The 13326-nt window shown below is 39.4% G+C and overlaps 1 protein-coding gene across 1 annotated transcript in view; it reads right to left on the bottom strand.

Moving 5' to 3' along the window:
* LOC106083330 (uncharacterized) overlaps nt 1-13326 on the bottom strand; it is a 128028-nt gene that overhangs the window by 53585 nt on the left and 61117 nt on the right. Inside the window, exons 16-17 of the mRNA XM_013246267.2 lie at nt 5790-6752; nt 2026-2199 (exon numbers count right to left, since the gene is read on the bottom strand). Of these exons, the coding sequence (XP_013101721.2) occupies nt 2026-2199; nt 5790-6752 (1137 nt within the window). The remainder of the gene's footprint in view (nt 1-2025; nt 2200-5789; nt 6753-13326) is intronic.

Here is a 13326-nt window from a genome sequence, read left to right as displayed (position 1 = left end):
GAAATCAAAGACAAAGTGGAGAATAATAAAAAAACAATCTAGTTATATACTAATTTATTAAACAAAAGCCAAATATTTTATTTGTTTTTAGGTACATGCAGAGATCTGGTTTAGATTTGATGAGTTAAGGGCAATGAAATAAACCTTAAGGAAAGATAAGGAAAACTACATGTAAAAATCTTTTTGTATTATGTTATTAATTTTATTTTTCATCAATTTGTTTTATTTTTTTTATATTACTTTTTTTTTGTTTCTTTTGTATTTTATCAACCCACCACCGAAGGTCGGGGGTATATTCATTTTATCATTTCGTTTGCAACACATCGAAATAACCATTTCCGACCCTATAAAGCATATATATTCTTGATCAGCGAAAAAATCTAAGACCATCTAGCCATGTCCGTCCGTCTGTCTGTTCAAATCACGCTACAGTCTTAAAAAATAGAGATACTGAGCTGAAATTTTGCACAGATTTTTTTCCATAAGCAGGTTAATTGGAAGATGGGCTCTATCGGACTATATTTTGATATAGCCCCCATATAGACCGTTCTCCCCATTTAGGGTCTTAGACCCATAAAATCCACATTTATTATCCGATTTTGCTGAAATTTGGGACAGTGAGTTGTGTTAGACCCTTCGACATCCTTCATCAATTTGGTCCAGATCGGTCCAGATTTGGATATAGCTGTCATATAGACCGATCCGCCGATTTAGGGTCTAAGGCCCATAAAAGCCACATTTATTATCGGATTTTGTCAAAATTTGGGACGGTGAGTTGCTTAAAGCCACTCAACATCTTTCTGCTGTATGGCCTAGATCGGACCAGATTTGGATACAGCTGCCATATAGATCGATCTCTCGATTTAAGGCTTTGGACCCATAAAAGGCGCATTTATTGTCCGATGTCGCCGATTTAGGGTCTTAGACCCATAAAAGCCACATTTTTTATCCGAATTTGCTGAAATTTGGGACTGTGAGTTGCGTTAGGCCACTCGACATCTTTCTGCAATATGGCACCGATCGGTCCAGATTTGAATATCGCTGCCATATAGATCGATCTCTCGATTTAAGGCTTTGGACCCATAAAAGGCGCATTTATTGTCCGATGTCGCCAAAATTTGGGACAGTGAGTTGTGTCGACATTCTTCTTCATTTTGGCTCAGATCGGTCCAGATTTGGATTTAGCTGACATTTTGACCGATCTCTCTATTTAAGATTTCGGGGCCATAAAAGGCGCATTTATTGTCCGAAGTCGCCGAAATTTTGGGACAGTGAGTTGTGTTAAGCTCTTTGACATTTTTCTGCAACTTGGCTTAAATCGGGCCAGATTTGTTTATAGCTGCCATGTAGACCGATATCTCGATTTAAAGTCATGGGCCCATAAAAGGCGCATTTATAATCCGATTTCACTGAAATATGACACAGTGTCTTATGTTAGGCTTTTCGACATTCTTGTCGTTTATGGTTCAGATTGGTTTATTTTTAGATATAGCTACTACAAAGGTTTTGTTATACAAAATTGAGCAATGATTTGCACTTATTAGTATTTGGTCCAAATAGGAAAATATTTCGATATAGCTGATATGGGGCATAAGGTATTCACTTTTCACCGGATTTTGATGAAAGGTGGTTTACGTTTTTTAATATTTTATTTTATTTTTTTTTTTTTTTTGTTTTATTTTATTTTATTTTTTTTTTCTAATTTTACTTTATTTTCAAGTATTTAAATGTAAAATTTATACTTTTGTTGTATCGTTTTAAATTTTTTGCACTCAGTTAAACATTAAAATTGCAACCGTTTCGTTGTGTTTTTTATCTTTTTTTTTGCTATTGTTGCGACTATCATTTCATGTTTAATCAAAACCAAAACATCCTTTTGATGCCATTATAATTGAATATCAATTTGCCAACCGAACTATGGATGCCACCGGTAATAACCAATCTCTGCATACAATAATACAAATAAATTACAATATTGGGCGAAAGGAGAGGGAGAGAATATAGCAGAGGGAATATGATACCAACCTTATTGAGCACTTTGATGTTTGCAAGCACCGTTGCCTGGAACAGCGCACAAAACTCTTCGTCCACTTCACACAAATTGCACACAAATGCAAATTGTTCAACAATTAAAATATTCAGGAATTTCCCATTGAACAAATGCTGCACTTGTTGCAGATTCCATTCAATGGCATGGAGCTAAATAACAGAGCCAAAAAAAGTAGAAAAAACGGAATATGAGAAACAAAACAAAACCATAAGGTAAATGAAATGAGTTTTTAAGTTCACATTGACTCTAATTAATGGACGAAATAAAAGGAGGGAGTCGCAGTTGAAGTAGCGTAAGAGATTGGAAGATAACATCTCCATGGTAAAGCTGAAATAGATCTCATTTCTGCAGCACCTACAGTGTTCCAAACAACATCCTTATGTTTATTTATAGCGTAATGCGCGGATATAGATGAAGATGTTCCACATTGATTTAGGATCATTTGAATGCACTCTCGAATAAAGCACAACTCATTAGCGTTCAAAAGCGAAGTAAAATGCTCTTGATATCCTCATTGAAGAACAAAGCAAAAAGCAGTGATTATGAAATATGGGAAAGTGCAATGTTTAATAAGTGTATCGACCGATGAGAGGTAGAATAGCCTAACAACTATTTTTTTTTTTTTAATTTTATAGACAAGTTAAAAATTAAGGTAATATTAAATTAAATTAATTGATAATTCTCTTTTGACTTAAAACCCTACACTGATGAAAAAATTGGAGCAAAACGTGATCTGAATGACCACTTATTTAGTAATATGCCATCTGGAGGGTCCTTAGTGTGCAACAGGACCTTAGACTTGAGCAATATTTACATGTGAAACCAGCACTCAACTTTTAAGGGCTATTTGCCTAACAGGGAACGTATCCGCTTTGCGTAGCTTTGGTTATTTCAAATTGTACACTTTCCTCCAAATAGCTTCCATCGGAGCTATTTCCTCCCTGACCTTGAATTGGATAGCGCTTATTGATATCTGAGAAGTTATTTTATTTTTATACCCTCCACCAGGATGGGGGTATACTAATTTCGTCATTCTGTTTGTAACTCCTTGAAATATTCGTCTAAGACCCAATAAAGTATATATTGGGTTGCCCAAAGAGTAATTGCGGATTTTTCATATAGTCGGCGTTGACAAATTTTTTCACAGCTTGTGACTCTGTAATTGCATTCTTTCTTCTGTCAGTTATCAGCTGTTACTTTTAGCTTGCTTTAGAAAAAAAGTGTAAAAAAGTATATTTGATTCGAGTTCATTCTAAGTTTTATTAAAAATGCATTTACTTTCTTTTAAAAAATCCGCAATTACTTTTTGGGCAACCCAATATATTCTTGATCGACATGATATTTTATGTCAATCTAGTCATGTCCGTTCGTCTGTCCGTGCGTCCGTCCGTCTGTCTGTCGAAAGCACACTAACTTTCGAAAGAGTAAAGCTAGCCACTCGAAATTTTGCACAAATACTTCTTATAAGAGTAGGTCGGTTGGGATTGTAAATGGGCTATATCGGTCCATGTTTCGATATAGCTGCCATATAAACCGATCTCGGATCTTGATTTCATGAGCCTCTGGAGGGCGCAATTCTTATCCGATTTGGCTGAAATTTGGCATGACGTGTTTCGGTATGACTTCCAACAACAGTACTAAGTATGGTTCAAATCGGTCCATAACCTGATATAGCTGTCATATAAACTGATCTGGGATCTTGACTTCTTGAGCCTCTAGAAAGCGTAATTATTATCCAATTTGGCTGAAATTCTAAATAATGTACTTCTCCCATAACCTCCAACGTACTTGTCAAATGCGGTCCGAATCGGTCTATAGCCTGATACAGCTCCCATATAAGCCGATCTCCCTATTTTACTTCTTTAGCCTCTAGAAGGCGCAATTCTTATCCGATTTGGCTTAAATTTGGCATGACGTGTTTCAGTAACTGTACTAAGTATGGTTCAAATCGATCCATAACCTGGTTCAAATCGATCCATACCTGACAACGGTTTCTCTCATTCCTTCAACATACGTGTCAAATATGGTCTGAATCGATCTATAGCCTAAAACAGCACAACAGAGATACCGGGAAAAGAAATCGATAAATTTGATCCATGGTGGAGGGTATAGAAGATTCGGCCGGGCCGAACTTAGCACGCTTTTACTTGTTATACCCTACACCACCACTGTGGTACATGGTATTTTAACTTAGTGAATTAATTTGTAACACCCAAAAGGAAGAGAGATAGACCCATTGATAAGTATACCGATCGACTCAGAATCACTTTCTGATTCGATTTAGCTATGTCCGTCTGTCTGTCTGCCCGTCCGTTTGTCTGTCCGTCCGTTTGTCTGCCCGTCCGTTTGTTTTGTCTGTCCGTCGGTTTGTCTGTCCGTCTGTCCATGTTAATTTGTGTACAAAGTACAGGTCGCAGTTTTTCATCCGATCGTCTTCAAATTTGGTACAGGCATGTTTTTTGGCCTAGAGACGAAGCCTATTAAAATTGGAAAAAATCGGTTCAAATTTAGATATAGCTCCCATATATATGTTCGTCCGATTTGCAATAATACTCCAATAAAATAGTCATTTGTTAACCGATTCTCTCGAAATTTGGCAGGAAGGAATTTTTTACGATTCTCGATATTACTGGTGAATTACATGGAAATCGGTTCAGATTTGAAATAGCTCTCATATATATATACCGCCTGATTTTAACTTCTAGAGTCACAGCAAACGCATTTATTGATCCATCTTGCCAAAATTTTGCAAAACGCTTTCCTCGACGACTGCCACAGTATCTGAAGAGTTTGCTGGAAATCGGTTCATATTTAGGTATAGCTCTCATATATATGTTCGTCCGGTTTTGAGAAATATGGCAAAAAAGTGATCATTTGTTAACCGATTCTGTCGAAATTCGGCAGCAAGGATTTTCTTAAGACTCTCAATATAACTGGTGAATTTTAAAGAAATCGGCCCAGATTTAGATATAGCTGTCATATATGTATATGGCCAGATTTTCACCCCAAGAGCCATTGCAAGCGCATTGTTTGACCAATCTTGCCAAAATTTTGAACAACGCTTACCTCGTCGACTACTACATTATCTGAGAAGTTTTTCTCGAAATCGGTTCAGAAGTAGATATAGCTCCCATATAAATGGTCGTCAGATTTTGGGTAATTTGTCATAATGTTGTCATTTGTCAACCGTAGTTTGCCAACCGAGGTCCATCAAAATTGGTTCAGAATTGAATATAGGTCCCACATTGTATTTATAGGGTAGGTGTAGGGTATTATACAGTCGGCATCGCCCGACTTTTGCCCTTCCTTACTGGTTTTAGATACAGCTGCCATATAAACCGATCTGCCGATAAGGGGACTGAAGCTCATAAAAGCTTTATTTATTACATGATTTCGCTGAAAAATTCCTCCATTTTTTTCTGATACTGTCAACAGGTTTTGGGCCCAGGCATTTAGCATCATAGGCGCTAATGCCGACCTCTGACCTATATGGCCTCTGTTTTTTAAATTGTTCAAAGACAAAACAAAAGATAATTTCTTCAACTATTTCGTTTGCAAAAATGTTTTCTTTTTCTTAAATTACAATCCAGTACAATCCATAGCAATAGCGTAAAGGTGCACCTCTAACAACTATTGTACTTCTCATATCAGTTTGTGCTTCAGCTCCCTCCTTTTATTATGCTTTAATTAAAGAACAATCACTATTCACCATCCACATACCGCCCCAGGAAAAACTTACCGTACTCTGATGGCAAAGTTTGTTTAAAAGTGCCCGCCTTACATGATTACTGATGTCATTCGATTGCAGTCGCTGCAGCAGGGCCAGTGTATCCAAAACACCAACCGAGTTCAGCAACTGAAACATTTCCAGTTGTAGTTGCAGCACCACCACATTATCATCATCGGCCGCGGTGTGGTCCATGGCCAGCGAACATGAACTTGCACCAAAGACTAGGCCGCCGATGCCGCCACCCCCTGCGCCACCAGCAGCTGCAGCAGAAGACGCGACATTCGAGGCCATTGCCGCAGATGTTGTCCCCAAGGCACCACCGCCTGCCGAGCCCACCGCTGATGTGTTGGGGCAGCCTCGAGTAGAGTGCATCATCAACAAATTATAGTATTCATTTAACAAACTCGATTCACAGCCATTTAGAGTGGAACGCATGGAAACAACCAGAGAATCATCCAAACGTGCACCACTCGAACACAGTTTGTTGAGGACTTTAACAAAATTACCAACTTGGCGACAGTAGTGTGTGACAAAGTGGTGATTGTAGGAATTTGAGTTGGCAGCATGACGATGCTCGGCCAGTGTCTGAAGACATTCGAGTAGGGCCTCGCACAAGACCAGTGGGAAGAAGGTGTGCTCGTTGAGTGCAGCTGGCGGCAATGATGTGGGAGATGCGCCAGCGGAAAAGGTTGCCGCTGCTGCCTTTGCTGCCGATGAAGTTGAAGGCTTATCTGAGTTCACATCCGGCAACCACTGGGACGCACTAAAGTTGTTGGTGCTTGGCTGAAGCGTCTGCTGCTGTTGTTTGTGATGGTGATGGCGTTGTTGCTTGAGCTTGAACTTTTCCCCCCAACTTGGATGATTTTTCAAATAGAGCTTTATGTGATTTACTAAATAAATTTCCTCGGTTTTGAGGATTACATTCGACAGGATAATCGTTGCATACGATAAATCACTAAAGTTTGCAACATCCTTTTGGTGTCGATGTTGGTATGGTGTAGCCATGGCCGGTCGGTCGGTTGGTCGTTGTTGTTGTCGTTGGTGTTTGTGTTGCATTTCATGTTAGGCGAATTACACAGATACCGTGTTATCATATTTATTGTTGTTGTTGTTGTTGTATTTTTTTATTTTAAACAGAAAAGCGGTATCGTGTTTATGTAGCCATAGCCCAAAGCCCAAGCAGGATTCCAGATTCCAGCGAACATCAAACGAGGATGTGTTTTTGTTATTTTTTTTTTTTTTATTTTTTCCAATGTCAGGACATAAGCCAACCAGGAAGCCAGGGGTGTTTGGTGGTGGACAATGAATTGTTGGTGTCGTCGTTATAGTTACACATTCAAAGTTCATGTTGTTGGCAAAATAAGGCAGCAGCACATCACACGGCATCGCATCAACATCGCATCCATAGTCGTTGTCATCATCCACATCCACATCCAGAGGCAGAGTTGCAGGGTAACAAGCAGCATGCCAAAGCCCAGATGAGGTCAGCCAGGAAGACAGGCAATGTTCACAATACACAAAAAGTTCAAGAGTTGAGGTGCCAGCATTAGACGATCCCCATGGTGAATATGAAAAAATAGAAGAAGAAAAAAAAATGAAATGAGAAACAACAACAAAAAATTACATGGAAAAAAAAGGACAAAGTTTAATCGTTAGAAAGAGTTAAAAAGTCCAAAACTTTTTATTCGCCTCTCTCTCCCTTCTTCTCTGTATCTCTGTATTGTGGCCATAGGAAATGTTACACATTTCAGAGAGTTTCGGATTTCGATTGTTCATCTAGCCCTGGCATGGCATGACACATGCAGCAAAAAAGCAAATCTCACCAATTCAGGTAAGTCATGGAAGTGTGAAATGTGTTTACATTTGTAATTATTTATGTAAAAAGTTGTATCCAGAGTCTATCTGCAACTAGGATGGTTCGGTTAGACGGTAGTCGTCTATTTAGGAATAAATTCATTTTTGTAAAAACACACACACACACTCACACGCACACACATTTAAAAAAGTTGTTACCAAATTCAACTTTTATCGTCGAACTATTCAAAATTTCCTATGTGTGGTATTTAAAAAAGAACACAAATTCTTTTGTAAATGCTGTCCTAGCTAATTGATGATTAAATCCCTGCTTTGCATTGGAAATGCATAGGTAAAGTTCTTACTCTCAAAGAAATGATGGCCAACGTTTTGTTTTGCATGAAAAACTACAGATTTTTAATTAAAACAGTGAAAACAACAACATTACAAATATTTTTTTAAGGTTTTTAAGTAAATAATGTTGCAACCAACACTAAATGGATTTACTAAAAAAAACCAGTAAGGAAAGGCATAAGTCGGGCGGTGCCGACTATGTAATACCCTACACCACCACGTGCATGTAGTACTTTTTGTATGTAGAACTTATCTCGAAATTTAGTCAGACTATAATTTGGATAGAGTAATTAAGAAATTTGCAAGATTTTCCTACCATAGGACAAAAAATTTGGATTTCCACATCTGTTAAAGGCAATATCGGTTGAACAATATATATGGGAGCTATATCTAAATCTAAACCGATTTTTATGAAATTTTGCACACATATGAAGACTTCAAATAAAGCACCTCATGCAAAATTTTGTAAAGATCGGACCAAAATTGTGGCTTCTACAGCCTTAAAAGGCCAAATCGGATGAAGGATATATATGGGAGCAATATCTAACTCTGAACCGATTTTTATGAAATTTCACACATACACTGAGACTTAAAAAAAACGACTCCACGCCACGGCTTCTACAGCCCTAAAAGGCCAAATCGGATGAAAGATATATAAGGGAGCTATGCCAAAATCTGAACCGATTTTTATGAAATTTTGCACATACACTGAGATTTCAAAAAAAAAAAAACGACTCCATGACAAATTTGGTGAAGATCTGACCAAAATTGTGACTTCTTCTGCCTTAATACTTCAAATCGGATGAAATATATATATGGGAGCTATATCTAAATCTGAACCGATTTTGATGAAATTTTCCACATGTGTTAAGATCAGTAGCAAAACATTCCGTGCCAAATTTTGTGTAGATCGGTTGAAAATTGTAGCTCCTACGGCCATTTAAGTGCAAATCAGGCGATACATATATATGGGAGCTATATCTAAATCTGGACCGATTTTTATGAAATTTTCCACACATATGGAGACGCCCATGCCAAATTTTGTAAAGATCGGTAAAAAACTGTGGCTTCTACAGCCTTAAACGGCCATATCGGATGAAAGATATATATGGGAGCTATATCTAAATCTGGACCGATTTTCATGAAATTTTCCACACATATTAAGAAGTCAAATAAAACACCCCGCGCAAAATATTTTAAAGACCGGACTTAAACTGTGGCGGCTAAAAGATATATATGGGAACTATATCTAAATCTGAACCGATTTGTATGAAATTTTGCACACATGTTAGGACGTCAAATAAAATGCCCAATGCCAAATTTTTTAAAGATCGGACGAAAATTGTGGCTTCTACAGCTTTAAAAGAGCAAATCGGAGATATAAAGGGTGATTTTTTTGAGATTAGGATTTTCATGCATTAGTATTTGACAGATCACGTGGGATTTCAGACATGGTGTCAAAGAGAAAGATGCTCAGTATGCTTTGACATTTCATCATGAATAGACTTACTAACGAGCAACGCTTGCAAATCATTGAATTTTATTACCAAAATCAGTGTTCGGTTCGAAATGTGTTCAAATTTTGACAAATTTTGTTCAGCGATGAGGCTCATTTCTGGTTGAATGGCTACGTAAATAAGCAAAATTGCCGCATTTGGAGTGAAGAGCAACCAGAAGCCGTTCAAGAACTGCCCATGCATCCCGAAAAATGCACTGTTTGGTGTGGTTTGTACGCTGGTGGAATCATTGGACCGTATTTTTTCAAAGATGCTGTTGGACGTTACGGTGAATGAACACATTTCGAACCGAACACTGATTTTGGTAATAAAATTCAATGATTTGCAAGCGTTGCTCGTTAGTAAGTCTATTCATGATGAAATGTCAAAGCATACTGAGCATCTTTCTCTTTGACACCATGTCTGAAATCCCACGTGATCTGTCAAATACTAATGCATGAAAATCCTAACCTCAAAAAAATCACCCTTTATATGGGAGCTATATCTAAATCTAAACCAACTTTTTTCAAAATCAATAACGTTTGTCCTTGGGCCAAGAAAGTGGCATGTGCAAAATTTTGTGACAATCGGACAACTAATGCGACCTGTACCTTGATTACAAGAATACATGGACTCACAAATCGAATCAGAAAGTCATTCTGAGTCGATCGGTATACTTATCAATGGGTCTAGTCTTTTCTCCTTCTTAGCGTTTCAAACAAATGCACAAATCTATAATACTCTGTACCACAGTAGTGGTGAGTTACATTAGACCCTTCGACATCCTTCGTTAATTTGGCCCCGATCGGTCCAGATTTGGTTAGACCCTCGTTAAGATCTTATAAGAGAGCAAGCTCGTTCCGGTCTTTAACGAACAATTGCCGCAAGAACATGATTATTTAAAGCGCCAATAACTCTCCTTGTCATATCGAGCATCATAGGCACTCAGTATTTAAGCAGGGGCCAGTGCCATTCGGTCTCTCACTGAGACTCTTCACTCTATACCGCTGATTGTCCGCGACTGAAGTTGCAGCTACTCCGTACGGAGCATTCCACTATTTGAAACCTGTGAACGCCCGGTAGCTCCAATCTAAGCTTCTCGTGAGTTCCAGCCTGTGTGATGCTCATAGTTATCCACCACCGGGAGATGGTTTTATTGCAACCAATTACTACCAACGGTACTGAGTGAATACCTCCTAGTCAAAGTGAGATGAAAATGTCGTAAAAGTATTACGGCAAAAATAGCAAGCCTGAGGGGGCCGCTGATTTACCAACTATTGTAGAAAGACTAGAAAAAAACCGGATAGAACGTCTTAATTGCATAGAAATAGTATTCTTTCATCTAATATCAATGCAATCAGGTATAAAGAGTTGTTTAAGCACTTTTTTTGTAGCAGTGTGAGATGGCAGCCCTTGCCGGCGAATGACTCCATCGGTTCAATCCGATACGTACAACAGACTGCCATGGGATTGTACCAACAAATTACCTCTGGGTGCTGGGGTACAGCTCACCGTGGGCAAGGTTCGTCACAGATATTTATTTGATCTGGGAGAGTGAAACGCTTTTGAATTTGGTTTTATATATTTTATTTGCTTGACGGAGTATTAAAGCATATCCTGATATTTGATAAGTCATTCAGATTTGTGGCTAAGAGGTACACCCTTATATTAGGCCATGTTCGGGTTTTGCGTACAAACGCGGCACGATAAGTCAAATAGTAAACCGATAGTAAACAATGAGATTCGGGTGCGGGGAGCATATGAGTGGCAAGGAGGCACACCCCAATGCACGGCTCGAAACAGGTTGGTGGTAAGGAGATACACCCTAATAAACGCCACTGTTCGGGCTAATCGTCGTTCACGGCACCATAGCGAAGCTAGATATTCGGGACGGTAATCAAAAGAAGTCACACCCTAATACACGGTAGGATATGCGATTTAGTGGCTAGGAAGCACACCCTAATACACGGCCTTGTTCGGGTTCACTAGGGATGATGGTACAAGGGGCCAAGAGGGCACTCCTTTGTCTTAAAACGGGATTTCGGGCAAGGTGGCAAGTGAGTGGCAAAGAAACACACCCTATTATAAGGGTTCACTGGAGTGGCAGCAGAGGGAGGCGAGAGGGCCACCCCACTGACATAAAATGGATTTCGGGGGCAAGAGCGAGGCATGGACGCACACCCTAATGCACTACACAGTTCATATCACTCGCGATGACGGCACGAGCAGGCCAGAGTGCACTCCGTTGGTACACAATGAGGTTTGGGCGCCATGTCGGATGAGAATCGCGCCCTCTAGAGGCTCAAGAAGTCAAGATCCCAGATCGGTTTATATGGCAGCTACATTAGGTTATGTAACGATTTGCGCCATACTTAGCACAGTTGTTCGAAGTCATAACGAAACACCTCGTACAAAATTTCAGCCAAATATGATGAGAATTGCACGCTCTACTGGCTCAAGAAGTCAAGATCAGATCAGATCAGATTATGAACCGATTTGAATCATACTTAGCACAGTTGGAAGTGATACCAAAACACTTCGTGCACAATTTCAGTCAAAACGGACGCGAATTGTGCACTCTAGAGGCTCAAGAAGTCAAGACCCAAGATCGGTTTATATGGAAGCTATATCAAAACATGCACGTGCAAAATTTCAGTCAATTTGGAAGAGAATTGCGCCCTCTAAAGGCTCAAGAAGTCAAGACCCAAGATCGGTTTATATGGCAGCTATATCTAAACATGAACCGATTTGGCCCATTTACAATCCCAACCGACCTACACTAATTAAAAGTATTTTTGCAAAATTTCCCATTTCGAGGTGTTACAAACAGAATGACGAAATTAGTATACCCCCATCCTATGGTGGAGGGTAAATTCCACTTATCCGCAACCTGTAGACGCTAGCTCCTTCGTGATAATTAAGAACACCACAAAGATTGGAGCTCAAAGTTCCGGCCTGCGTGATGCTCATAGTTATCCCGTGCTGGTAAAATGGCAGAGTATACCGAACACCTTTCACTTTCACCGATGTCGTTTGGTCACAATTGTCAACCAGTGTTAAAACACTGAAAAATTAAACAAACACCTTTTATATACTTTGCTGGACAGGGCCCGCTCCGCTGCGCCTTCTTTAACTCTCTAATATCTATTTAGGGTGGGGACACTTCGCCCTAAATGTGGATATCGTGCTACTGTAGCCTATGTCCGCCTATGACGCTGAACGCCTGCGTTCAAATCGCAAGTTTAAAGGGGTGGTTATCCTCTCTTAATGCTGGCGACATTTGCGAGGTTACTATACCATGCATGGTCATGTAAAAAATTCTCCCCAAAGAGGTGTCGCACTGCGGCACACCATACGGGTTCGGCTATAAAGAAGGCCACTCATTAATGTATGAAAAGTTTGCCCCCGCTCGGTTCCTGGGCAAATTTTACTCTACTCCCAAATGACTTTGTTTTGAGCGCCCTTATTACTGTATTGGTAAATATTTCGAGTTTAGGGGGTATTTCGGGGGTGGTCACTTGGCCATCAAAGTAAATATAAGATTCGTGCTCTACTTTCAGAAACATTTCAGAAACAGGAGGGGTGGACCCCAGGGTCTTTGTCCCGAAAATCAATAAATTTTTTGGTGATTGTTAGAGTGCAAAAAATTTCGAACTAATCGCATTACCAATCTCCGAGATCTGGTTTTTTGAAATTAGGGTATTGAGAACTGCTTTTTAGGGAAGACATTTCCGTTTGGAGGGTGTTTTGGGGCTATGGTCTCCCTAGCCACCGGCACCTGAAAATAGATATCAAATTCGTTCTTTACTCCCAAATACCGTTGATTTAAGCTCCACATGGCTATAGTCGGAAATGAAGTTCAGTTTAAGGGGTAATTTAGGATCAAATCATGGATATCAATG

The sequence above is a fragment of the Stomoxys calcitrans genome, chromosome 2 (assembly GCF_963082655.1).
Source record: "Stomoxys calcitrans chromosome 2, idStoCalc2.1, whole genome shotgun sequence".
Taxonomy (NCBI): Eukaryota; Metazoa; Arthropoda; class Insecta; order Diptera; family Muscidae; genus Stomoxys; species Stomoxys calcitrans.
Note: the sequence above shows the minus strand (reverse complement) of the source record. Positions and strands in the feature narration are given on the sequence as shown.